General features: G+C 46.7%; 1 protein-coding gene across 3 annotated transcripts in view; it reads left to right on the forward strand.

Moving 5' to 3' along the window:
• The window catches only part of ZSWIM8 (zinc finger SWIM-type containing 8), a 168,390-nt gene that overhangs the window by 54,001 nt on the left and 88,177 nt on the right, over positions 1 to 26,212 (forward strand). For all 3 annotated transcript variants that reach the window (XM_045023766.1, XM_045023767.1, XM_045023768.1), the window contains exons 2-3: positions 20,142 to 20,295; positions 23,129 to 23,223. In XM_045023766.1, the coding sequence (XP_044879701.1) occupies positions 20,142 to 20,295; positions 23,129 to 23,223 (249 nt within the window). The remainder of the gene's footprint in view (positions 1 to 20,141; positions 20,296 to 23,128; positions 23,224 to 26,212) is intronic.

Consider the following 26,212-nt stretch of genomic DNA (forward strand, 5'->3'; position numbering starts at 1 on the left):
TTGCTTTCCCAGCGGAAGGAGTGACTGACGACATTTACCCAGAACCACCCACGACAATGATTTTTGCCGCATCAGGCACTGGGATCTCAACCCGGAAATTCAAAGGGGCGGGGGAGTCTGCGGGAACTATGGGATAGCTACGGAATAGCTACCCACAGTGCAATGCTCCAGAAATCGATGCTAGCCTCGGACCGTGGACGCACACCACCGATTTAATGTGTTTAGTGTGGCCGCGCACACTCGATTTTATACAATCTGTTTTGTTACACCGGTTTATGTAAATTCAGAATAATCCCGTAGTGTAGACGTACCCTTTGACTCTCTGTGATGTTTGGCACGTCACTTAAACAGGGACTCTCTGGAGGAGTCTGCTAATTTTGGCTCAGGTCTCTGTACTTCAGAGCCTTGGTGTTTCAGCTAACAGTGAAAGGGTTGGATCTGTGCCAGGGATAGGTGTAAATCAAGAAAACTCTGCTGTTCAAGGATGAGGAGGCAGGGGATCAAATAGCCATGAAAAAAGTGAGCCGGATGGCCAGGGATAAGGCCAGGTCTACTTTTCTGAGGTCAGTATATAGAATTCCCTGGAAAACTGGAGGCGGAAGGATGGTTTTTTGGTTAAGGTACTGGACTGGGACTCAGTTCAATACCTGACTCTGCCACAGACTTCCTGTGTGATGTTAGCAAGTCACTTAATCTCCCTGCCTCAGTTTCCCCCTCTATGGTTGACTTGCGACTGAGGAGCATTCTAAAGCATTGGAAGATCCCACATTCCCAATCATGGTCTGCTCTGGGAGTTTTCTGTACTGGGGGGATATTTGAGCATCCCATGGGTTAGTGTTTTGCTTTGTGCAACTGCTGTTAATTTTTTTAACTGACAATAGTGCTTACACTCCAGGTTTTTGGTAGCCATGCATGATTTTACATGTTTTCCCACACTTTTTGTGAACTGGCATTTCAGCCTTAATTCTTCATATTCACCTTATTACTGTATCCCAGTGGTGATCAAGTGTGGGAATGATGTAGAGGCCAATGTTTTGCTTAGTGTGATGTATTTAATTGTCAGTAGTGCTTATGCTCGGTCCTTTGACAAAATGAAGACTCTTTAAAAAGAGCTGTTGTATATGCAAGTTCTCTGTGTGGTGACTGTCTGGAGCCCTCTTGTCAAAGGATGACCCCGAGGCAATATTCAATGTTGTCTGTGAAGATTTGATTTCCCAGCCATGAGAGAATAAACCTGTCTTGTTGACAGAGCAATGTTAGAATCTCATGGAAGCCTGACTCAAGGCAATTTCACTTTACAGTAAACTTGAGGGATGAGGCATGACCATTAGAAAAATTAGTGACAGACTTTCAGCCCTGACCACTGGGTTATAAAGGCTTACACTTTTAAAGTGATCTTTGCAAGGCAAATCATTCGAATCATTTTTAAAAACACAAGTTGAGATTGCCCTTCACATTCGTAGGTTTCTCAAAACGAGGGGCTCTGCAGTTGTGGGTTTTGTGAGCCCTGAAATCAGGCTCTGCCATGCTGTCTGGCCCTTTGCAATAGGATGGTGATTGTGTCAGTGTTTTGGGGGACTAGTGAGTCAGGATATAGAATAGAGAGCACCTCTCAGTCACCTATTTAAATCCTCCCAAAGCTAAGCAGCGATTTAAGGGTATGTCTGCACTAAAGTAAAACACCCGTGGCTGGCCCGTGTAAGCTGACTTGGGCTCTGGCGGCTTGGCTATAAAACTGCAGTGTAGACATCTGGGGGTATGGCTACACTGGCGATTTGCAGCGCTGAAAAGCCTCCACCAGCGCTGCAATTAGTAAGTGGCCACACCTGCAAGGCACTTCCAGCGCTGCAACTCCCTGGCTGCAGCGCTGGCCGTACACCTCACTCGGCATGGGGAATAAGGATTCCAGCGCTGGTTCTGCAGCGCTGGTCATCAAGTGTGGCCACACACCAGCGCTGTGATTGTCCTCCAGGGTATAAGGATGTATCCCAGAATGCCTGTTCAGCCACTCTGCTCATCAGTTCAGGCTCTACTTCCCTGGCCTCAGGTGACCCGCCCTTTAAATGCCCCGGGAATTTTAAAAATCCCCTTCCTGTTTGCTCAGCCAGGTATGGAATGCAATCAGTGAATCTTTACAGGTGACCATGCTTCCACGTGGCAAACGAGCCCCAGCATGGAGCAATGGTGAGCTGATGGACCTCATCAGTGTTTGGGGGGAGGAATCTGTGCAGGCACAGCTGCGCTCTAGCCGTAAGAATTATGATACCTTTGCCCAGGTATCGAGAGCCATGCTGGAAAGGGGCCATGAGCGTGACGCGCTGCAGTGCAGGGTAAAAGTAAAGGAGCTGCGGAGTGCCTATTGCAAAGCACGTGAGGGGAACTGCAGATCCGGCAGTGCCCCCACGACCTGCCGGTTTTACAAGGAGCTGGATGCGATTTATGGGGGTGACCCCTCTGTAAATCCAAGGACCACGATGGACAGTTCAGAGCCGGTAGAGGAGGGGGAGGGGGGGGAGGCAGACAGTGAGGCTACTGTGGTGGGGGAAGACACCCCGGAGGAGGCATGCAGTCAGGAGCTCTTCTCAAGCCAGGAGGAAGCTAGCCAGTCGCAGCCCCTGGAACTTGGTGCAGAAGAATCACAGGAGCAGGTCCCAGGTAAGCAGCTTTTATTGCAATGCAAAGGTTTTGGGAGAGGAGGGGGGATGGTATGGCTGCATGCCTGCATGCCTAGACATGGAATATCCCATTGATGTGGTCTATCACGTCACAGTAATCTGCCTCTGTAATCTCTTCAAAAGTTTCTGCAAGAGCATAGGCAATTCGCGTGACCAAATTTAAAGGGAGAGCCATTGTGGTCCCTGTCCCATTCAGGCTAACGCGTCCGCGCCACTGTTCCAGGAGGGGTGGGGGAACCATGCTTGCACAGAGGCACGCTGCATAAGGACCCGGGCGGAATCCGCATTGTTGTAGGAGACCCTCCCTTGCTTCTTTGGTAACCCGCAGAAGGGAGATATCTTCAAGTATTAACTCCTGTGGGAAATGGAGGGAGTGTTTCAGTGCTGGTTTCCCCAACTGCATACCGCGGCAGGCAGGAACCCCAGGGTTAATTCCTGAGGGACATGGCAGTGCTGCGTTTTACACAGCCCAAAAACAGGCAGTCTAGCCATGAAGCAAGAAGCACCCTGCTCGAGCAGACCGCGGCAGGCAGGAACCCCAGGGTTAATTCCTGAGGGACATGGCAGTGCTGCGTTTTACACAGCCCAAAAACAGGCAGTCTAGCCATGAAGCAAGAAGCACCCTGCTCGAGCAGACCGCGGCAGGCAGGAACCCCAGGGTTAATTCCTGAGGGACATGGCAGTGCTGCGTTTTACACAGCCCAAAAACAGGCAGTCTAGCCATGAAGCAAGAAGCACCCTGCTCGAGCAGACCGTGGCAGGCAGGAACCCCAGGGTTAATTAGCATTACCATTTCTGGGAGGCTGTGAATTCTCTAGCAGTTGCTGAAATGTCTGAGGAATGCTTGTGTGAGACTTCAGATTATACACAATGCAAGCTCTCTTAAAATGTATCATTTGCTGTATTTTTATAGTGACCTTGAGTAGTCCTGGGCCGGTCTTATCAGTGACTGAAAGAAAGCTTCAGAACCTGAGAAGGAAACCTAACCGAAGCAAAGAAGATTTGGTCAAGGCAGTTATGAACCAGTGTGCAGCAGAGAATAAAAATGCGCAGAAATGGAGAGAAAAGATGCAGCACTGGAGGGAAACAGAAAGCAGGAGAAAGGCGTTGACGCAGAAGAAAACCATGAGGCAGCTTATAAACCTCATTGCGCGCCAAACAGACTGTATGCAGTCACTGGTAGCAATGCAGGCAGAGCACTACCGTGCAAAACCCCCACCCTCCCAAACCTCTTTCCCCTATGCACCAATGTCAGCTCCAAGTCCTGTTCCCCAGCATCCAGGTTCTTACCTACACCATCACCAGCTGCCCCCGACACCTGTACGGTCACCTATGAGCCCAGAGAACTACGACCCTTACCCTCTGCACTCAACCCCCATCACCATGCAACAGTACAATCCTGAGGTGCACAGCACTCCTGGCAGTACATATGCAAAACTATGAATGTACAGTTCAACAACCAACCCCCCTGCCCGTGTACTTCCTTCTCTTTAAATAAATGATTTCTTTGATTATGAAACAGTTTTTATTACTACATAAAGTGAAAGATAACAAACCCCAATGAAAACACAGGTAACAAACAGCAAGGAAAACACAGGCACTTAAAAGCACTGTAACCAGTGCACGTCACTCCTGGTCAAGGCAAAAAAAAATTACTGTTGGCTTTCTGCCTCAAATTCCTCCCTCAAGGCATCCCTAATCCTTGTTGCCCTGTGGTGGGCGTCTCTAGTAGCCCTGCTGTCTGGCTGTGCAAATTCAGCCTCCAGGACTTGCACCTCGTTGTTCCATGCCTGGCTGAATGTTTCACCCTTCCCTTCACAAATATTATGGAGGGTACAGCACGCGGATACAACCGCAGGGATGCTGCTTTCCCCCAAGTCTAGCTTCCCATAAAGCGCCCGCCAGCGCCCCTTTAAACGGCCAAAAGCACACTCCACAGTCATTCGGCACCGGCTCAGCCTGTAGTTGAAACGGTCCTGGCTCCTGTCCAGCTTCCCTGTATAGGGTTTCATGAGCCAAGGCATTAATGGGTAAGCGGGGTCCCCAAGGATCACAATGGGCATTTCAACGTCCCCTACTGTGATCTTTCGGTCTGGGAAAAATGTACCTTCCTGCATCTTCCTGAACAGGCCACTGTTCCGAAAGATGCGTGCATCATGCACTTTTCCAGGCCAGCCTGTGTAAATATCAGTGAAACGCCCACGGTGATCCACAAGCGCCTGGAGAACCATAGAGAAATACCCCTTGCGATTAATGTACTCGTAGGCTAGGTGGGGTGGTGCCAGAATAGGAATATATGTCCCATCTATTGCCCCTCCACAGTTAGGGAAACCCATTTCTGCAAAGCCATCCACAATGTCCTGCACGTTCCCCACAGTCACGGTTCTCCTTAGCAGGATGCGATTAATGGCCCTGCAAACTTGCATCAACACGATTCCAACGGTCGACTTTCCCACTCCAAACTGGTTCCCGACCGACCGGTAGCTGTCTGGAGTTGCCAGCTTCCAGATTGCAATAGCCACCCGCTTTTCCACCGTCAGGGCAGCTCTCAATCTTGTGTCCTTGCGCCGCAGGGTGGGGGCGAGCTCAGCACACAGTCCCATGAAAGTGGCTTTTCTCATACGAAAGTTCTGCAGCCACTGCTCGTCATCCCAGACTTCCATGACAATGTGATCCCACCACTCACTGCTTGTCTCACGAGCCCAAAAGCGGCGTTCCACGGTGCTGAGCATTTCTGTTACCGCCACAAGCAATTTCATGTCACCCGCTTTAGGCAAATCCATATCATCATCGGAATCCTCACTGTCACTTTGGAGCTGAAGGAATAGCTCAACTGCCAAACGTGATGTGCTGGCGACAGTCAGCAGCAAATTCCTCAGCAGCTCAGGCTCCATTTCACAGCGTGCTGCACTCACAATGGCAAGAAACGTGGACGGCGAAAGTGTGACTGCTGGGAAGTGAAGCGATGCACCACGGGGCGTTGGAACAGGAAGCGGAATGACCCACACACTTCCTTCCCCTTCCCACAATACTCAGCGTCAAAACGGCGCCAAAATGGGATGAGGTGCTCTGTGGGATAGCTGCCCACAATGCACCTCTCAGTACAGCGCTGGAAATGCTGCCAATGTGGCCACACTGCAGCGCTGGTAGCTGTCAGTGTGGCCACACTGCAGCGCTGGCCCTGCACAGCTGGACGACCAGCGCTGCAACTCGTCAGTGTAGCCATACCCTGGGTTTAGGCTGGAGCCCAGTCTCTTGGAACCTCAACCCTCACAGCATCCCAGAGCCCAGGCTCAGCCAAAGCCCAGACATATACACTATAGTTTTATAGCCCAGCAGCCTGAGCCTTGTGAGCCTGAGTCAGCTGACACAAGCCAGTCGCAGGTGTTTTATTGCAGTGTAGACATACCCTAAGATGCTACCATCTGATAGTTGTGAAATGGGTTTGTGGTCTATAATAAAGTGGGAATTTTCTGAGTCCTGTGTGTGCCTCAGTTTCCTCTGTATGTTTTATGGCTACCCAGTGGGGGGAAAAGGACTGAGTTTGCTCTCAGGGAAGGCTGAGAGACATGTATGTGTGTATGTGTCTGTCCTCACTGTCTGGATGGAATAAATAAGGCTTGTCAACAATTGAAATGTAGACACGACATACGCTGATGGAAGGGGTTCCTTTGTCAGTGTAGTATCAGAGGGGTAGCTGTGTTAGTCTGGATCTGTAAAAAGCAACAAAGAGTCTTGTGGCACCTTATAGACTAACATGTATTGGAGCATAAGCTTTCGTGGGTGAATACCCACTTGGTCAGACGCATATAATGGAAATTTCCAGAGGCAGGAATAAATATGCAGACAAGAATCAGTCTAGAGCTAATGAGGTTAGTTCAATCAGGGAGGATGAGGCCCTTTTCTAGCAGTTGAGGTGTAAACACCAAGGAAGGAGAAACTGCTTTTGTAGTTGGCTAGCCATTCACAGTCTTTGTTTAATCCTGAGCTGATGGTGTCACATTTGCAAATGAACTGAAGATCAGCAGTTTCTCTTTGAAGTCTGGTCCTGAAGTTTTTTTGCTGTAGGATGGCTACCTTTAAATCTGCTATAGCAGGGGTCCCCAACGCGGTGCCTGCGGACGCCATGGCGCCCGGTGCGCCCATGTACTGGTTGGCAGACAAGCATCTGCCGAAATGCCGCTGAAATTCAGCGGCATTTCGGCGGAGATGCCTCTGGATGACGCCGCTTGTCGGCGACGTTTTGGCAGATGCTCGTCCACTGCCATGGTACTCCATGGCTCGTCCTCTGGCGCCCACCAGACAAAAAAGGTTGGGGACCACTGTGCTATTGTGTGTCCAGGGAGACTGAAATGTTCTTCTACAGGTTTTTGTATATTGTCATTCCTGATATCTGACTTGTGTCCATTTATCCTTTTATGTAGGCCCGGGACTGTCCAGTTTGGCTGATGTACATAGCGGAGGGGCATTACTGGCACATGATGGCGTATATTACATTGGTGGATGTGCAGGTGAATGAACCGGTGATGGTGTGGCTGATCTGGTTAGGTCCTGTGATGATGTCGCTGGCAGAGTTGGCATTGAGGTTTGTTGCATGGATTGGTTCCTGAGTTAGTTACTATGGTGCGGTGTATGGTTGCTGGTGAAAATATGCTTACGGTTGGTGGGTTGTCTGTGGGCGAGAACTGGCCTGCCTCCTAAGGCCTGTGAAAGCGAGAGATCATGTCCAAGATGGGTTGTAGATCACTAATGATGCGTTGGAGAGCTTTAAGCTGAGGACTGTAGGTGATGGCCAGTGGAGTTCTGTTGGTTTCTTTCTTGGGCTTGTCTTGCAACAGGAGGCTTCTGGGTACATGTCTGGCTCTGTTGATTTGTTTCTTATTTCCTCGTGCGGGTATCGTAGTTTTGAGAATGCTTGGTGACGATCTTGTAGGTGTTGGTCCCTGACGGGTTGGAGCAAATGTGGTTGTACCTCAGCGCTTGGCTGTAGACGATGGATCGTGTGGTGTGTCCAGGATGGAAGCTGGAGGCATGAAGGTAGGCATAGCGGTCGGTGGGTTTTTGGTATAGGGTGGTGTTAACAAGACCATCACTTATTTGTACCCTGGTGTCTAGGAAGTGGACCTCCCATGTAGATTGGGCCAGGCTGAGGTTGATAGTGGGATGGAAGTTGTTGAAATCATGGTGGAATTCTTCCAGAGTCTCCTTTCCATGGGTCCAGATGATGAAGATGTCATCAATGTAGCGTAGGTAGACAAGGGGCATGAGTGGACGGGAGCTGAGGAAGCGTTGTTCCAGGTCAGCCATAAAAATGTTGGCATATTGTGGGGCCATGCGGGTACCCATAGCGGTGCCACTGGTCTGGAGGTATATATTGTCACCAAATTTGAAATAATTGTGTGTGAGGATAAAGTCACAGAGCTCAGCAACCAGTTGTGCTGTGTCATCATCAGGGATACCGTTCCTAGCAGCTTGTATTCCATCTGTGTGGGGGATGTTTGTCAGTATAGATTATCTACCTCCCTGAGAGGTGGTAGCTAGGGTGATGGGAGAATTCTCTCATCAACCTAGTGCTGTCTACACTGGTGGTTAAGTCAGCTTAACTATGCCATTCAGGGGTGTGGATTTTTCATACCCCTGAGCAATGTAGTTAAGCCAGCTTTAATTTTCTAGTGTTGACCATGCCATAGTGTCATTATGGAACAGTCTGAATCAGATCCAGATCAACAAGGGGTCCAGAGAGACAATATAAGCTCCAACAACCCATGGATTGACACACTCAGCATGGAAGCTAAGCAGAGACCCCAGCTCAAGAACAAAGAACTGGAAGGTGTGACATGGGGGCTGAGTTGCCTCTGGAAAAACTAAGCTCTGATCTACACTACAGACCTATATCGGTATAACTACACTGCTCAGAGGTGTAAAAAATCCTTATCTCTGAGTGAAGCAGTTATACTGACCTGACCCCCTGTGTAGACAGCAGTATGTTGGGGAGGTGGATTAACTAAACTGACGGGAGAACTCACTCCTGTCAGCTAGAGCGTCTTCCTTAAAGTGCTACAGCGGCGCAGCTGAATCCGTGCAGCTGCGCCAATGCAGCATTTTAGGTGTAGATGTGTCTTAAGAAGGTCTGAGAGAGAGAGAGAGCCTGAAAGCGGAATTCACTACAGTTTGGCTGGGACTCTGGGCTGATCAGAATGGTCTATGCTTTAACCTTCGTTTCTCTGTTAACCTAAGGATTTCCTACACTGTGTGCCAGTTGACTCTTAAGCCCTACAGTTCTGAAAAGTTGTTTGAGTGCCCCTGCAAATACTGGGTGAGGTGCATTAGTTGCTGAAGAGTGTGCAAGTCTCTACCAGGAGTCTGTCTCTGTTGGACTCATTGAGCAGAGCTCACAGTGTGAAGCAGGAGTGCTGAAGCCCCAGGGGTTCAGACCTGGTCTGCACTAGAAAATTAGATCGGTTTAACTACATCGGTTAGCGTTTTAAGTGTAGACAAGCCCTCGGTCTCAGGAGGTGGTAAGGATGTGTGGCCTACCCTGAAGAAAGAATGAGATCCCTTGAGGGTTGAGCACTCTGAAGGGGCTGCTCCGAGGGACTATTCCAAAGCTGGGGGCATAGCATCAATCCTGTGAATCCATGCCATGGTCTCATTCCCACTCCCAGTGGGTAGATATGCACATCACAATAAACCACCATAATAACTGGCACTCATTCACTGCTTCCACTGAGATTCAATTATCAGAGGGGTAGCCGTGTTAGTCTGGTTCTGTAAAAGCAGCAAAAAATCCTGTGGCACCTTATAGACTAACAGACGTTTTGCAGCATGAGCTTTCGTGGGTGAATACCCACTTCTTCGGATGCAAGTAGTGGAAATTTCCAGGGGCAGGTATATATAAGCAAGCAAGAAGCAAGCTAGAGATAACGAGGTTAGATCAATCAGGGAGGATGAGGCCCTGTTCTAGCAGTTGAGGTGTGAAAACCAAGGGAGGAGAAACTGGTTCTGTAATTGGCAAGCCATTCACAGTCTTTGTTTAATCCTGAGCTGATGGTGTCAAATTTGCAGATGAACTGGAGCTCAGCAGTTTCTCTTTGAAGTCTGGTCCTAAAGTTTTTTTGCTGCAGGATGGCCACCTTAAGATCTGCTATAGTGTGGCCAGGGAGGTTGAAGTGTTCTCCTACAGGTTTTTGTATATTGCCATTCCTAAAGTCTGATTTGTGTCCATTTATCCTTTTCCTTAGAGACTGTCCAGTTTGGCCGATGTACATAGCAGAGGGGCATTGCTGGCATATGATGGCATACCGTATATTACATTGGTGGATGTGCAGGTGAATGAACCGGTGATGGTGTGGCTGATCTGGTTAGGTCCTGTGATGGTGTTGCTGGTGTAGATATGTGGGCAGAGTTGGCATCGAGGTTTGTTGCATGGATTGGTTCCTGAGCTAGAGTTACTATGGTGCGGTGTGCAGTTGCTGGTGAGAATATGCTTCAGGTTGTCTGTGGGCGAGGACTGGCCTGCCACCCAAGGCCTGTGAAAGTGTGGGATCATTCTCCAGGATGGGTTGTAGATCCCTGATGATGCGTTGGAGGGGTTTTAGCTGGGGACTGTATGTGATGGCCAGTGGAGTCCTGTTGGTTTCTTTCTTGGGTTTGTCTTGCAGTAGGAGGCTTCTGGGTACACGTCTGGCTCTGTTGATCTGTTTCCTTATTTCCTCGTGTGGGTACAGTAGTCTTGAGAATGCTTGGTGGAGATTTTGTAGGTGTTGGTCTCTATCTGCGGGGTTAGAGCAGATACGGTTGTACCTCAGTGCTTGGCTGTAGACAATGGATCTTGTGGTGTGTCCGGGATGGAAGCTGGAGGCATGAAGGTAGGCATAGCGGTCGATAGGTTTTCGGTATAAGGTGGTGTTAATGTGACCATCGCTTATTTGCACCGTGGTGTCTAGGAAGTGGACCTCCCATGTAGATTGGTCCAGGCTGAGGTTGATGGAGGGGTGGAAGCTGTTGAAATCGTGGTGGAATTTTTCCAGAGTCTCCTTCCCATGGGTCCAGATGATGAAGATGTCATCAATGTAGCGTAGGTAGAGAAGGGGCGTGAGTGGACGGGAGCTGAGGAACCGTTGTTCCAGGTCGGCCATAAAAATATTGCCATATTGTGGGGCCATGCGGGTGCCCATAGTGGTGCCACTGATCTGGAGATATATATTGTCATTAAATTTGAAATAGTTGTGAGTGAGGATAAAGGCACAGAGCTCAGCAACCAGTTGTGCTGTGGCATCATCAGGGATACTGTTCCTGACAGCCTGTATTCCATCAGTGTGTGGGATGTTTGTGTAGAGAACCTCTACATCCATGGTGGCTAGGATGGTGTTTTCTGGAAGGTCACCAATGCATTGTAGTTTTCTCAGGAAATCAGTGGTGTCACGGAGATAGCTGGGAGTGCTGGTAACATAGGGTCTGAGTAGAGAGTCTACATATCCAGACAGTCCTTCAGTGAGAGTAGGCCAGACAGTTCCAGATGGTAGGAAGCACTTGACAGAAAATGAGAATAGGTCTGATCTATCCTCCTCCAAACTCTGGTTTCACTGTTAAATGTAAAGGAAGGGACACCCCCTTTCTTTTGTAATTCAGTTATGCTCAGATTTTGGATTTAAGGATGAGATTAATTCACCACAAAAAGGGGACCCCCCCCTTCAATGCAGATTAAAGGTCACTGTTTCACATCCCTCTGGTGTTGGAAAAACAATGCTAGTCTGTAAAGGATTGACTCCATTAACTGCCCCTGTAATCAAAGGGAATGCTGCTTAGCATGTCTAGTAATTTCAGTGTAATCGGATGATCAGAAATGTAGAGGTTTGAAAGCTGTGTATGCTCTTTCCATCTGTGTTCATGTGATCCCTCAATTTGACAGGCCTGTTTGTGTTGGGGGAAATCTGGGCTGTTCTGCTGCGTGCATTTTCATCCCATCCTATCCCGTCCTCTCAAGTTAAGAGTGCCGACTGTTCTGACTGGAGGACTGTCTCTGGGCAGAGTGAGGGAAAGCGCTTGGTGATATCAGTGCTTGGGTTTTCCTTTGAAATGTTGCCGAGAGGCTGGGGCTGGATTGGTTTACATTCTGCCTGCCAGCGGAGGTTTAAAAGCTGGTTAGGGAGATTAAGAGACATAAAACATGGAATATCTGAAACTGTATTAATTAGGCACTAGACAAAGGAGGTTTTGGGCGGGGGGGGTTGCGGAGTGGGCAGTGTCTGACCAGGGCTGCTGTCCCAGTGGGGGGATGGGAGTGGGTCTCAGCAAAGCAGTGGGGTGCTTCGAGATAAGGCCATTCCGGGATCTCTGGTTTTAGGGCCCAGGGCTGCAGTTTCAAGACTGCAGAGTAGGCTGGATCTCTGCTACTCTGGGTACGTCTACACTACGGGATTATTCTGATTTTACATAAACCGGTTTAGTAAAACAGATTGTATAAAATCGAGTGCACGCGGCCACACTAAGCACATTAATTCGGTGGTGTGCGTCCACAGTCCGAAGCTAGCATCGATTTCTGGAGCGTTGCACTGTGGGTAGTTATTCCGTAGCTATCCCATAGTTCCCGCAGTCTCCCCCGCCCCTTGGAATTCTGGGTTGAGATCCCAGTGCCTGATGGGGCAAAAATCATTGTCGCGGGTGGTTCTGGGTAAATGTCGTCAGTCACTCCTTCCTCTGGGAAAGCAACGGCAGACAATCATTTCGCACCCTTTTTCCCTGGATTGCCCTGGCAGACGCCATTAGCATGGCAACCACGAAGCCTGTTTTGCCTTTTGTCACTGTCACCGTATGTGTACTAGATACCGCTGACAGAGGCGATTCAGCAGCGTTACACAGCAGCATTCATTTGCTTTTGCATGATAACAGAGATGGTTATCAGCCGTTCTGTACCATCTACCATGCCATTGTAAATTGGCAATGAGATGACGGTTACCAGTCCTTCTGTGCTGTACCATCTGCTGCTGTCATAGGTGCCCTGGCTGAGATCGGCCGGGGGTGCAAAAGACAAAAATGGGAATGACTCCCTGAGTCAATCCCTCCTTTATGGTACCTAAAAATAGAATAAGTCCTGCCTAGAATATGGGGCAAGTGTACTAGAGAACCAGTGTATCAGTGAACCAGAGAGCACAGCCGCTCCGTGTCAGATCCTGCAGAAATGATGAGCTGTTTGCCATTCACAGGGGGTGCCCCGGCAACAACCCCACCTGTTGATTCCCTCTTCCCCTAGCCTTCCTGGGCTACCATTGCAGTGTCGTCCCATTTGTGTGATGAAGTAATAAAGAATGCAGGAATAAGAAACAGTGACTTGTTAGTGAGATAAAATGAGGGGAAGGCAGCCTCCAGCTGCTATGATAGTCCAGACAGGACATTAAGCAGTGTGGGGGAGAGGAGCCCAGCATCCCGCTGCTATGATAGTCCAGGCAGAACAGAATCTTTTCTTTACACATGAAGGGTGGGGGCTGATGGAGCTCAGCCCCCTGTTGCTATGATGAAGATGGTTACCAGGCGTTCTGTACCATATACTGGGAATGATCAGGAGTTTTTTACCCAGGCGCCCCCAGCCGACCTCACCGGAGGCCAGCCAGGAGCACTCACGGGCTGATGATGAGGACGGATACCAGTCCTATTGTACTGCATGCACCATCTGCCACAAGGCTGATGATGACGATGGATATCAGCCATATTGTACCATCAGCCACCAAGGAGGGGGGGGGGCGAGGATGCTGCCATTGACTGCTGCAGCATCGCGTCTATCAGCAGCATTCAGTAAACATAGGGTGACATTTAAAAGAGTCAAGAGAGGATTTTTTTCCCTTTTACTTCTGGGGGTGGGTGAGGGGGGTAAATTGACGAGCTATGCTCTGAACCACCACGGACAATGTGTTTGACACTACAGGCATTGGGAGCTCAGCCAAGAATGCAAATGCTTTTCGGAGACTGCAGGAACTGTGGGATAGCTTGAGTCCTCAGTCCCCCCTCCCTCCCTCCATGAGCGTCCATTTGATTCTTTGGCTTTCCGTTACGTTTGTCACGCAGCATTGTGCTGAGTCCCTGCTGTGGCCTCTGTCTGGAGATTTTTTAAAAATGCTTTGGAATTTTGTCTTCTGTAACGGAGCTCTGATAGAACAGATTTGCCTGCCCATACAGCGATCACATCCGTATGGTCTCAAGTATCAGAGGGATAGCCGTGTTAGTCTGGATCTGGAAAAGCAGCAAAGAATCCTGTGGCACCTTATAGACTAACAGACGTTTTGCAGCATGAGCTTTCGTGGGTGAATACCCACTTCTTCAGATGCAAGTCATCGTATGGTCCATGCTGGAGCTCTTTTTGGATTTTGATTTCGGACTGCATCGCCACCCGTGCTGATCGGAGCTCCACGCTGGACAAACAGGAAATGATATTCAAAAGTTCGCGGGGCTTTTCCTGTCTACCTGGCCACTGCATCCGAGTTCAGATTGCTGTCCAGAGCGGTCAGTGGTGCACTGTGGGATACCGCCCGGAGGCCAATACTGTCGATTTGCGGCCACACTAACCCTAACACTAATACCGATATTAGCGCTACTCCTCTCGTTAGGGTGGAAACCGTAGAAACTGGTTTAAAGAGCCCTTTATATTGATATAAAGGGCCTCTTAGTGTGGACGGGTGTGGCGTTAAATCGGTTTAATGCTCCTAAAACCGGTTTAAACGTGTAGTGTAGACCAGGCCTCTGAGTAGTTGTGGAATCAGATTCCCTTTGTCTGATAGTTAAAAAATGTATTGGCTGATCTACATATATAAAATGTATCTGACTGTATTGTTCGTCCCCTTCATAAGGCACTCCTGTTCTTGGGTAATTATTTAATGTTTGTATTACCCTAGCACCAAGTGCTCCCAGTCAGGATCAGGGTTCCGTTGCGCTGGGTGCTAGACAGATATGTGCAGAGGCACTGTGCCCCTTCACTTAAGAACAAACAATCTAAACAGAGGTGGCAGTGAGAGGACTAAAACCATACACTGATATGTATATATTAGGGCTGTCAATTAATCGCAGTTAACTCAAGTGATTAACTCAAAACAAATTAACTTGATTTAAAAAATTGACTATGATTAATCACAGTTTTAATCACACTATTAATAAAATACCAGTTTAAATTTATTATAAATACTTGTGTATGTTTTTCTTCATTTGCAAGTATATTGATTTCAATTACAAACAGAATACAAAGTGTAGAGTGCTCACTTTATATTTTATTAAAAATATTTGCACTGTGAAAAAGAAACAAGAGGTAGTATTTTTCAGTTCACCTTATACAAGTACTGTAGTGCAATCTCTTTACTGTATCATGAAAGTGCAACTTACAAATGTAGAATTTTTTTTTACATAACTGCAACTTCCAAAAAAAAAAAAAAAGCCTACAAGTCCACTCAGTCCTGCTTCTTGTTCAGCCAAACACTAAGACAAACAACTTTGTTTACATTTACGGGAGATAATGCTGCCTGCTTATTATTTACAATGTCACCTGAAAGGGAGAAAGACGTTCGCGTGGCACTGTGATAGCTGGTATTTACGTGCCGGATAAGCTAAATATTCATATGCCTCTTCATGCTTTGACTTTGGCTGTATTTTTTACAGTGCAAATATTTGTAATAAAAAATATTAATGTAAAGTGAGTACTCTACACTTTGTATGCTGTGTTGTAATTGAAATCAATACATTTGAAAATGTAGAAAAACATCCAAAAATATTTATAATATATTTAAATTGGTATTCTATTAACAGTGCAATTAATTGCGATTAATTTTTTTAATCATTTGACAGCCCTAGTGTGTGTGTATATATAATATTACATTAAATAGGTTAAAAGAAAGTTGTTTAATTTGAAAGCTGAGAACTCAAAAGTTTTAGGGAATGCCTGAATTAAGGTTTCACAGGCAACCATAGGTCAGCCTCCTTCTGCATATGTATTATGATACAGTTTTTTATTGTGATTGCTATGGCCCTACTTGAATTGCAGGATGATTGTCAAAAAATTGCAGCTGAGCTGTGGACAAGTCCTGGAAAATTGTGGAAAAGTAATAATGGACCTTATTTGCAGTAATAAAGTCCATTCTTATTTTTCTGCAATTTTCTGCTGTCAGCCAGAGTGTGGGGCCCCCTTCTGTAAAAATTGTGGTGGAAACTTAATGTTGTGTCATCTGCAATTTCCACAATATCACAAGTTAAGTAGAGCATTAATGATCGCATAATATTTTTCTCCCACAGGATCCCTGCCTCATATTGCATTCGATGGACTTGGTGATCGTAACATTTGTTACGAAGTGCCAGCCATTCCCTATCTGCCCCACAAGCTAGCCATTGTGAATTGGCCTTCCAGATGAGTTCAGAGAGAGTCTTTCATGCATATGAAGCATTATAAACTCTTTGAGGCAGGGACTGTCTTGTGATGTGTTTGTGAAGTACCCAGCACAATCCTGCCCTGATCCTGGTTGGGACCGCTGGACATTTTAATATTAATGAATGATTAATATGACTGGAGATCAGCTAATTTAATCCCCCTGTGCAGGGGCGGCTCCAGGCACCAGCACGCCAAGCGCGTGCTTGGGGCGGCAAGCCGGGGGGGCACTCTGCTGGTTGCCGCGAGGGCGGCAGGCAGGCTGCCTTCGGCGGCATGCCTGCGGAGGGTCCGCTGGTCGCGCTGCTTCGGCGGACCTCCCGCAGGGTGCCGCCAAATTCACGGGACCGGGGATCTCCCGCAGGCAAGCTGCCGAAGGCAGCCTGCCTGCCGTGCTTGGGACGGCAAAATGCCTAGAGCCGCCCCTGCCCCTGTGGCTTCCCTCCATCGTCTACAGTCTGATCCTGAAAGCTCAAGGTCACCAGTTGTGAGGAGTCTCTGGGTACGTCTACACTACGGGATTATTCCGAATTTACATAAACCGGTTTAGCAAAACAGATTGTATAAAATCGAGTGTGCGCGGCCACACTAAACACATTAAATCGGTGGTGTGCGTCCACGGTCCGAGGCTAGCGTCGATTTCTGGAGCATTGCACTGTGGGTAGCTATTCTGTAGCTATCCCATAGTTCCCGCAGCCTCCCCCGCCCCTTGGAATTTCCGGGTTGAGATCCCAGTGCCTGATGGGGCAAAAATCATTGTCGCAGGTGGTTCTGGGTAAATGTCGTCAGTCACTCCTTCCGCTGGGAAAGCAACAGCAGACAAGCATTTCGTGCCTTTTTTCCCTGGATTGCCCTGGCAGATGCCATAGCATGGCAATCATGGAGCCTGTTTTGCCTTTTGTGACTGTCACCGTATGTGTACTAGATGCCACTCACAGAGGCGATTCAGCAGTGCTACACAGCAGCATGCTTTTGCTTTTGCATGACAGCAGAGATGGTTACCAGCCATATTGCACCATCTACCATACCATAAATTGGTAATAAGATGATCGTGGCTACCAGTCCTTTTGCACTGCACCATTTGCTGCTGTCATAAGTGCCCCTGGCTGAGATCAGCCAGGGGCGCAAAAGCCAAAATTGGGAATGACTCCCTGAGTCAATCCCTCCTTTTTGGTATCTAAAAATAGAATCAGTCCTGCCTAGAATATGGGCAAGTGTACTAGAAAACCACTGTATCAGAGAACCAGAGAGCACAGCTGCTCTGTGTCAGATCCTCAGAAATTATGCTATTTCTGTATGCTATTCACATGGGGTGCTCCTGCAACAACCCCACCTGTTCATTACGTTCTTCCCCCAGCCTTCCTGGGCTACCATAGCATTGTCCCCCCACTTGTGTGATGAAGTAATAAAGAATGCAGGAATAAGACACACTGACTTGTTAGTGAGAAATGAGTGGAAGGCAGCCTCCAGCTGCTATGATAGTCCAGACAGGACATTAAGGAGTGTGGAGGAGAGGAGCCCAGCATCCCTCTGCTAGTCCAGGGGCAATTGAATCTTTTCTTTACACATGAAGGGTGGGGGCTGATGGAGCTCAGCCCCCTGTTGCTATGATGAGGATGGTTACCAGCCATATTGCACCATCTACCAGGAAAAATTAGGGGCAGGCACCCTTGATCGACCTAACTGATGCTAGTCGGCATGGTTACCAGTCCTTTTGCACTGCCCCATGTGCCAATAGGCTGATGATGACAATGGATATCAGTTTTATTGCACCATCAGCCACCCATGGCAGGGGGTGAGCAAGGATGTTGGTGTTGAGTGCTGCAGCATCGTGTCTATCTGCAGCATTCAGTAAAGATAGGGTGACATGTAAAAGAGTCAAGAGAGGATTGTTTTCCCTTTCACTTCTGGGGGTGGGTGGGGGGTTGCGTAAATTGCTGAGCTATGCCCTGACCCACCGCGGACACTGTGTTTGTCCCTAGAAGCATTTGGAGCTCAGCCAAGAATGCAAATGCTTTTCAGAGAGACTGCAGGAACTGTGGGATAGCTTGAGTCCTCCAGTCCATGAGCGTCCATTTGATTCCTTGGCTTTTCGTTACGCTTGTCACGCAGCAGTGCGCTGAGTCCCTGCTATGGCGTCTGTCTGGAGATTTTTTTAAAATGTTTTTTAATTCGTCTTCTGTAACGGAGCGCTGATAGAACAGATTTGCCTGCCTTTACAGCGATCACGTACGCATGGTCCATGCGGGAGCTCTTTCTTTATTTTGATTTTTAACTGCATCACCACACGTGCTGATCGGAGCTCAATGCTGGGCAAACAGGAAATATTCAAAAGTTCGCGGGGCTTTTCCTGTCTACCTGGCCACTGCATCCGAGTTCAGATTGCTGTCCAGAGCGGTCAGTGGTGCACTGTGGGATACCGCCCGGAGGCCAATACCGTCGATCTGCGGCCACACTAACCCTAATCCGATATGGTAATACTGATATTAGCGCTACTCCTCTCGTTAGGGAGGAGTACAGAAACCGGTTTAAAGAGCCCTTTACACCTATATAAAGGGCCTCTTAGTGTGGACGGGTGTGGCGTTAAATCGGTTTAAAGCTCCTAAAACCGGTTTAAACGCGTAGTGTAGACCAGGCTTCTGGCTGGAGTCTCAGGAGCTATTTTGAAGAAGGAAAAAAAAAAGGCTTTGTTCCCAGCCAGGCCATCTGAGATGAATAGAGCAAAGCAGGCTACAGGATATAGTTCAGTTCAGTAATTATTTTGTTGTGGTTGATATGTGAAAGGGAGGGATCTTAAGTTATATAACCAATTCCCTTCTATAGATTAAAGAAGAGGATGAAAGAGCTGTAGGTGAGTTGGTGTGGATTGGGAAGCTGGTGATCTAGGCGCTCTTGACAAATTTGGCAGTACCATATTCCCAGTGGTACTGCTAAAAGTAACCTCTGCACTAATAAATAGTGCCTACTTATTAACTGCAGATACACAGACATTACCAGTCACAATTGGTGGTATTTTGTGTGGAATAAACAAAATCCTATCATAATACAGTTTTTTCCTTACCAATTTTCTGGAAAGGGGGAACATGAGATGTCAGAGTATTGCAGCTGAATCCCGTGGAAAGTTTCTCCTTTCTGGTTACCATGAAACACCTGTATCATGCAATCATACGGCTCCTGGAGTATGTGGAACTATGAGTACTTTACAGGTTTCAATTTAGCCTTGCAGAGCTCTTATAAGTTAGGAAATAATATGTCCATTTTATAGTTGGGGAAAGTAAGGTTAGCCCAAGGTCACAGACTGACAAAACTGGGATTAGAACCTTGGTCTCCTGACTCCCCTTCCTTTGCTTTAGCCACAAGCTCATCCTTCCTCCATTTTAAAGTTTCTGGGGATGGAAGGGAAGATAATGTTTTCGCTTACTGGGATTTTTAGATATGAGAATCTAACCCTCTTATTAAGATTCATTGGGGCCATCGAAGAGCCTGTGGGAAGAACCCCAGACATTAAAATAAAAATCTGCATCTCTTTGTAGCACTGACTATTGTAGTCCACCAGTATAATTAGTGAAGTCTCTGGGTATGTTAAACTGATTCGGAACCAGCAGAGGGGGGTTGTGCTGTTTTTTGGGTTATACCATAACGAAAACATGCAATTTCTCATCTAGTAAATGGGAAAAAAAGCCTAACCACCTTCAGGATACTCCTCACAGGGTTCTAACAGAAGTACGTGACGTAATTTGTTACCTTTTCAATAAAAAGTCTGGCATGATTCAGCATGCCCAGGTTACAAAACATCTGGGTCATTGAAGCCTTATTGGGCCAACAGAACTCTCTACACACAAGCAGATGGGTTCACAAGAGTGTGCAACTCCTGTGCCCTGGGGCTGGGAACAGACATTGGATTGGCAGGTGACTCTCCAGAAAAGTTTTATGCTGCCACTCCCTTGTATCTAAACCCAATTGGAGGAGAGAAATAAGAGGAGTAGCTTCCATTCCTTCTGTTTCAGCCTCTGATTAGTTTGGCTCTATCTATGGGTAATTGTATCTAATATTGCTTGTCCTGTTAGATGGTTTGGTGATTCCACTGGTGGAACTCTCTGCGAAGCAGGTGGCATTTCACATTCCATTCGAGGTAGTGGAGAAAGTCTACCCCCCCGTACCTGAACAGCTGCAGCTTCGGATCGCCTTCTGGAGCTTCCCAGAGAACGAGGAGGACATCAGGTAATATATTCTGTTCTGGTCGCATATGTGCTTTGAAACAAATTGATCTCAATAAAGGAGAGTCCTGGATCAAATTGGGATCCCTCACTCTCTTTGTACCATTCTAATGCTTACATCTTAGGCACATTTTGTGTGGGTTTTTCCCTAGTTTGAATCTGTTGCTGAAGAAGCAGGATTTAACAGATCTGAAATTCTGAAAGAGCCATGAATTCCTGTGGAGGTCTTTCAGGGTGCCTGTGGCAGTGAGACTAAGACTTGGGCTTGCGCTCTGGCACTAAAAACAGTTGTGTAGATGTTGTGGCTTGGTCTGGAGCTTGGACTCTGAAGCCCATCCTAGGGCATCATAGTCCAAGCTCCAGCCCAAGCCCAAATGTTGATCCACATTTTTAGTGCTGTAGTGTGAGCCCAAGTCTGTAGACCCAAGCTCTGAGACTCATTTCTGCTAGTTGTGTAGGTGTACCCTTAGTCACAGCAATTCAACTCCTGGGTGGTGGGCCAGAGAAGTGGTTTGATTTCTTACATGGTTTCAAATATATCAATGGTTATTTGATCAATAATCTTTCTGCTTTTGGTTCTTTTGGAATTTTGACTATTGGGTGGTTCTTCAGGAATTTCCCATAAATCTCTCCAGTTGTGGGATGCGAGCGTGTGCATTCAGTGTGCAGCCAGAACCCTCTAGTAAAGCAGTGCTCCAGGAATTCCTTTCACTACTTAGATGAGAGTAAACATGTCTCACAGGCTGGGGAAGATCCCTACAGGAGGAGGAGTCCCAGATGTGCACAGTAGAGCTATAGAGGAATACAGGCAGCTAGTTTCACTATGTGATGACCGTAAAAAAATCCAATAACTTGTCTGACGAGTGCAATGATTGCAAATCTCATTAAGCATTTTGGTGACTGTCCCTTAAAAAGGAATCTGTAGTCATGGTACATATTTGGAACCAGTGACACTGGGAACTGAAAAAGGGCCTGTAAAGCTGAGTCTCTGTAGAAGGTTTAACTTCAAAGCCTTTATGGTAACATGCAGGGTTAGCAATTTCCTGGGGAAAAACTGGTTTAGGACAGGGTACAGTAAATACCGGCTTAAACCCAGTTTGAACCAGGAAAGTGTGTGTGTGTGTGGGGGGGGAATTGCATAGTGTCCCGCAAGCACAGAACAGTTTTTTTTCAAACTTTGGATACATCCATTCAAAACTGAGGAATAGACTCGGTCTATCCACTACATCAAAGAATGCTAAAGAATGCTGTGTGCCCAAATGGACCTGGACTGATGATCTGCAACTCTGCATGCTTCTGATTAATACTTCAAGCCTACAACTCTGTACTGTGGTTTTCATACAATCAAATGTTTTTTACTTTTGTTTATATATGATTAAATACTGAAATGTGAATTATGACATGCATAACTTGTGTATTGATATTGCTCCCACTGCAGTTTTATTTTTATTTGTACAATCCTAAATTAATCTGCGAATCTGCTGCCTTGTGTAACCACAATTTGAATATGTAATTAAAACTAAGTATAATGTGGTGGTCATTAACGAAACAGTTTTTAAAATAGAAAATGCCTTAAACTGTGACTAACTAGTTTTTCCCAAAGAGGTAAAAACCATGATTTTACCTGGGAAAAAATCGCCTCTGGTAATTACTTACCATCCCTGGTAAAATGTCTAGAAATGTCAGTGATTACTCACAGGATCAGTTAGACAGAGATTAATGATTTTTGTAGATAAGGTGTTAGAGAAAAATGACCAAAAATGATGGTCCCCACTTTAAAAATGAAGCAAGAATGACTTTCAACAAAACCTAACTTATTTAAGACACAAAAAGAAGATGGTGTACAGATGTTCAAAAAATATAATGACCACTGTATTAACAAAATTGGAGACAGTCATTAACTGCTCAAAATATTGAAATTGCAACTACTGACCTCCTGGCTTTTTTGCCAGAGCAACATCACAACTACCATAAATTTGAAAGAGCGGTTGCATTCTAAATCCCTATTTCATCCCTCAGCCCTGAAGAATCATTCTTGAGAAAGGTATGAAATTTCTCATCCTTCATCCCAGCTGAATTTTTTTAAATTTAAAATAAAATCTGTGTAGTCGATTTGCATTAAGCCTGCATAAAAATATATATGCCTCTTTTACAGGATCAAAGCACTGTAGAAACAATAGTTAATACATTTCTTTTTAAACTTAATTAGCTATGAATGTAGTTTTTAAGTGAGGAAAAGTGCTCTTCACATTTTGTGAAGAATGCCATTAACAAAATCTTAAGATTTTAATCTAAAGATTAATTTGAATTGCTCATATAGTTTGTGAACCAAATATTTTTTCAGATGTGTTCAATATTAAATTGCTGGCCCAATTCTTAAAATACTAACTTCAGATTTTTGAGATGAGGGGATCAAATAACATTCCTACCCACTCACCCCAAATCCCTAGCAAAAACAAAAGATAAAGAACAGCAGCTATGGAAGACTGATAACCAGGTCTGATAGTGCATCAGCTGGACCGTTTCTAAATGATGCATCTGTCTCTCTCTCATACAGAACCACAGAGCCACTTACAATGGATCTTCATTCTATTGTGCTATGGAGGCAGAACTGTTTACTGTAGTCACTTATCTCTTATGCCTCATCTACCCAAATAACCAGTTTAACAAATTCTCCAAATTTCATGTTGCGCCCTTTCATGTGTCTTGGCTAAAACTATCCTTATGAATTCAAAGCAGTGAACACTTGGTGCTCCCGTAGGTTGGGAATGGGATGCAGCTCTGCTTTTTTCCAGTGAAGATTGTGTTTGAAAGGGAACTATGTTTGCTTTTCTTAGGTTGTACTCCTGCCTGGCGAATGGCAGTGCAGATGAGTTCCAGCGGGGGGAGCAGCTGTTCCGGATGCGAGCTGTCAAAGACCCTCTTCAGATAGGTAAGAACGCTGCATCTGAGCTCCTATAGATATTTTATAATCTCAGATCATAGCTCAGACAAAGGAATAATGGTATGACCAGAGCCTCAAGATGAGCCTTATTTTCTCAAGGACTCTTGTAGTTTAAAGCCTACAACAGAGGACCTGTAACCAGAAGCATCCTGGGTTAAACTCCCTGGTGAGCCATGCACTTCTTTGCGTTGGAGCTCTGGACAAGTTAGTTTGCTTCTTGGAGCCCCATTGGTCCAGGTGGAAAACTGAGTGAAAAGCAGGCACTTCCCTGGAATTAGATCTGAACATCTCTTGGGGAAGTTTCATATAATGCATTTGTCTCCATGATATTCTAATTCTTTATATATAAAGTTACTGATAATCTGGCTTTCTAATGGCAGGATGAAATTTATGCTGCTAGTAAAATAAGTGTACTGCAGAGATTAAATGTGCAATTCTGATGAATCCTTGTGTGCAGGTGAGGGCTGTATGTATGTAATTGTACTACAAGAGGGGAAGGAAACCTGGTTTTCATCCCCCTCTATGCTCATCTTGTACTTCTGCTTGTTACTGTAAGGCAAATCCTTATTTGTTGCATTTCTTTACTAGGAAAAAATTACCACAACCCTCCTCTTTATAGGCAAGACAAGGAGGAATATCAAGTTAGTTGGCCACAGACTGATTTTAGACAGGAAGAAATTAGGAGAAATAAGGACATTAAAATGGCAAATGAAAGAGCTAAGACAGTCAGATGCAGATGACCAAGGGTATGTTTACACCAGGGATCGGCAACCTATGGCACACGTGCCAAACACTGCATGCAAGCCGATTTTGAGTGGCACACTGCTGACTGCCGCGGTCCTGGCCCTCAGCCCCACCGCTCTCCCCTGTGGGTGCAGGAGGCAAAAGCTTGGTCCTGGGCAGCCAAGCTTCCCCCCTCCCCTGCTTCTTTCCCCAGCGTGTTGCTTTCCTGCCCCATCTCCTCTCCTTCCCTGCGCCGATCAGGTGATGGCCCTTGCAAGGGAGAGGGGGAAGAGTGGCAGTGTGCTTGCTGCTCTGTAGAGGAGGCAGAGAAGAGGTAGGGACAGGGCTTGGGGGAAGGGAGTAGAACAGGGCATATCCCTTCCTGCCCCCTGCCATGAGCTGCTCAGGGCAGGGAGCTGGAAGCACCCCCACGAGCCGAGCACCGCAGCCCTCTACCCTGACCCCTGAACGCCCCCCCCCACAGCCTTCTGCCCTGACCCTTGAACCCCCCCCATCCAGCCTTCTGTCCTGAACCCCCCCCCCACACCCCCAGCCCTCTGCCCTGACCCTTGAATCCCCTGCCACCCACCCTCAGTCTGGGGTCCCGGCTGCAAGCCCCTTGCCAGCCGGCATCCCAGCCACAGGCCCCACTCAGCCCGCTGCTGGCCTAGGTGAACAGAACCCCAGGCTGGCAGTGAAAGATCAGCATTTTAATTTAATTTTAAATGAAGCTTCTTAAACATTTTGAAAACCTTGTTTACTTTACATACCACAATAGTTTAGTTATATAATATAGACTTACAGAAAGAGACCTTCTAAAAACGTTAAAATGTATTTCATGCGAAACCTTAAATTAGAGTGAATGAATGAAGACTCGGCACACCACTTCTGAAAGGTTGCCGACCCCTGGTTTACACTGTAATCAGAGGTTTGAGTCTAGCAATGTAGACATTCGTGAGCTGCCTTTGCTCTAGCTAGCTCAAATAATGATAGCAATGAAGCCTTGGCAGCATGGGCTAGCCACTTGAGTACATTCCCCAAGTCCCAAGCAGGCTTGTAAAATGTGTACTTCCCTGGTTTCATTGCTACTGTGCCTACACATGCTGCAGTTACACCTCTGATTGGAGTGTAGACATTCCCTTAGTGTTGCTGTTTCTGGAAGACGGGCAAAATCAGGAGGGGGCTACACATGCATGAAATGTAAGCTTCAGGAGGACTTACAGCGGCTCACACATCTGTTGAAGGTGTTGGTATAGAGGAGGAAGATGGGAGAAGGTGGCAATAAGGAAGGGAAATTTGTATGGAGCTGTTCAATCTCACCATTGCTGACAGATGCTTTGCCCTGGATGGATATGAAATGAACAGATTAAGAAGCAGAGGACCATTAGCCTGACAAGCTATTGAAAGGGAGCCACAAAGCAGGGGAAAAGAAAATAGTCTTTGAGATGTCTGACTCAGAGCAGAATAGCAAACAGCCCCTTGGGTGTCGAAGCAAGGAAGAGGGATTTGAGAAAACGACCAAGGCATCTGGCAGGATTCTAGGGAATGTTCATTTAGTGCAGCCCACATGGGAAGTATCTCTTACATGCATGAAGTTTTAACAAAACCAAGGACAACTTCAGGGGTCTTAGTAATGGACTGAAACAGGGTCAGTGAAGGTGGCTCCCATTGATCAGGGAGGTGACATAATTTCCACCATTTCCCCTGATTGTTTCCTCTATCCTGTAAGCATTACTCAGACTTGTCTGGGTTGAGTCTGTTAGCTAGTCTACATCCATGCCACGGTCTCTATGAGACACTAGATAAGCCGCTCAATAGCACGGGCAGGATTGGAAGAGATTTATAGATCTGATGCCCTTAATAGCCTAAAGGCATTGTAACAGCCCCTAATGGCCCTCTGCTGCTATAGACCTCATGGGCAAGTTGGAAGGTAGATCACAATGTTTTTTGCATATAGAAGCAGCCTGTAAAATGCCACTGCTCAGCACTCCTAAGGGATTTCAACTAGTCCAAGACTGACTGTAATAACAATAGTTGGAGCTTTAGGGAAGGAGGCAGTGCTTCCTCATATTTGCAGAATATGGGCTATCAACCAGGTCAGTGACTAATCTGGAGCTAATCAGTGGAATCGAGCCAAATATGATTCAGTTGAAGTTTGAGAGCACTTACAAACCACTGATATCAGGACTAAAATGCTGACAGGGCCCTGAAGAAAGAGCCGTACAATAGCTATTGGACTTCGAAGAAATACAGA

Source organism: Mauremys mutica, chromosome 7, assembly GCF_020497125.1.
Source record: "Mauremys mutica isolate MM-2020 ecotype Southern chromosome 7, ASM2049712v1, whole genome shotgun sequence".
Taxonomy (NCBI): Eukaryota; Metazoa; Chordata; order Testudines; family Geoemydidae; genus Mauremys; species Mauremys mutica.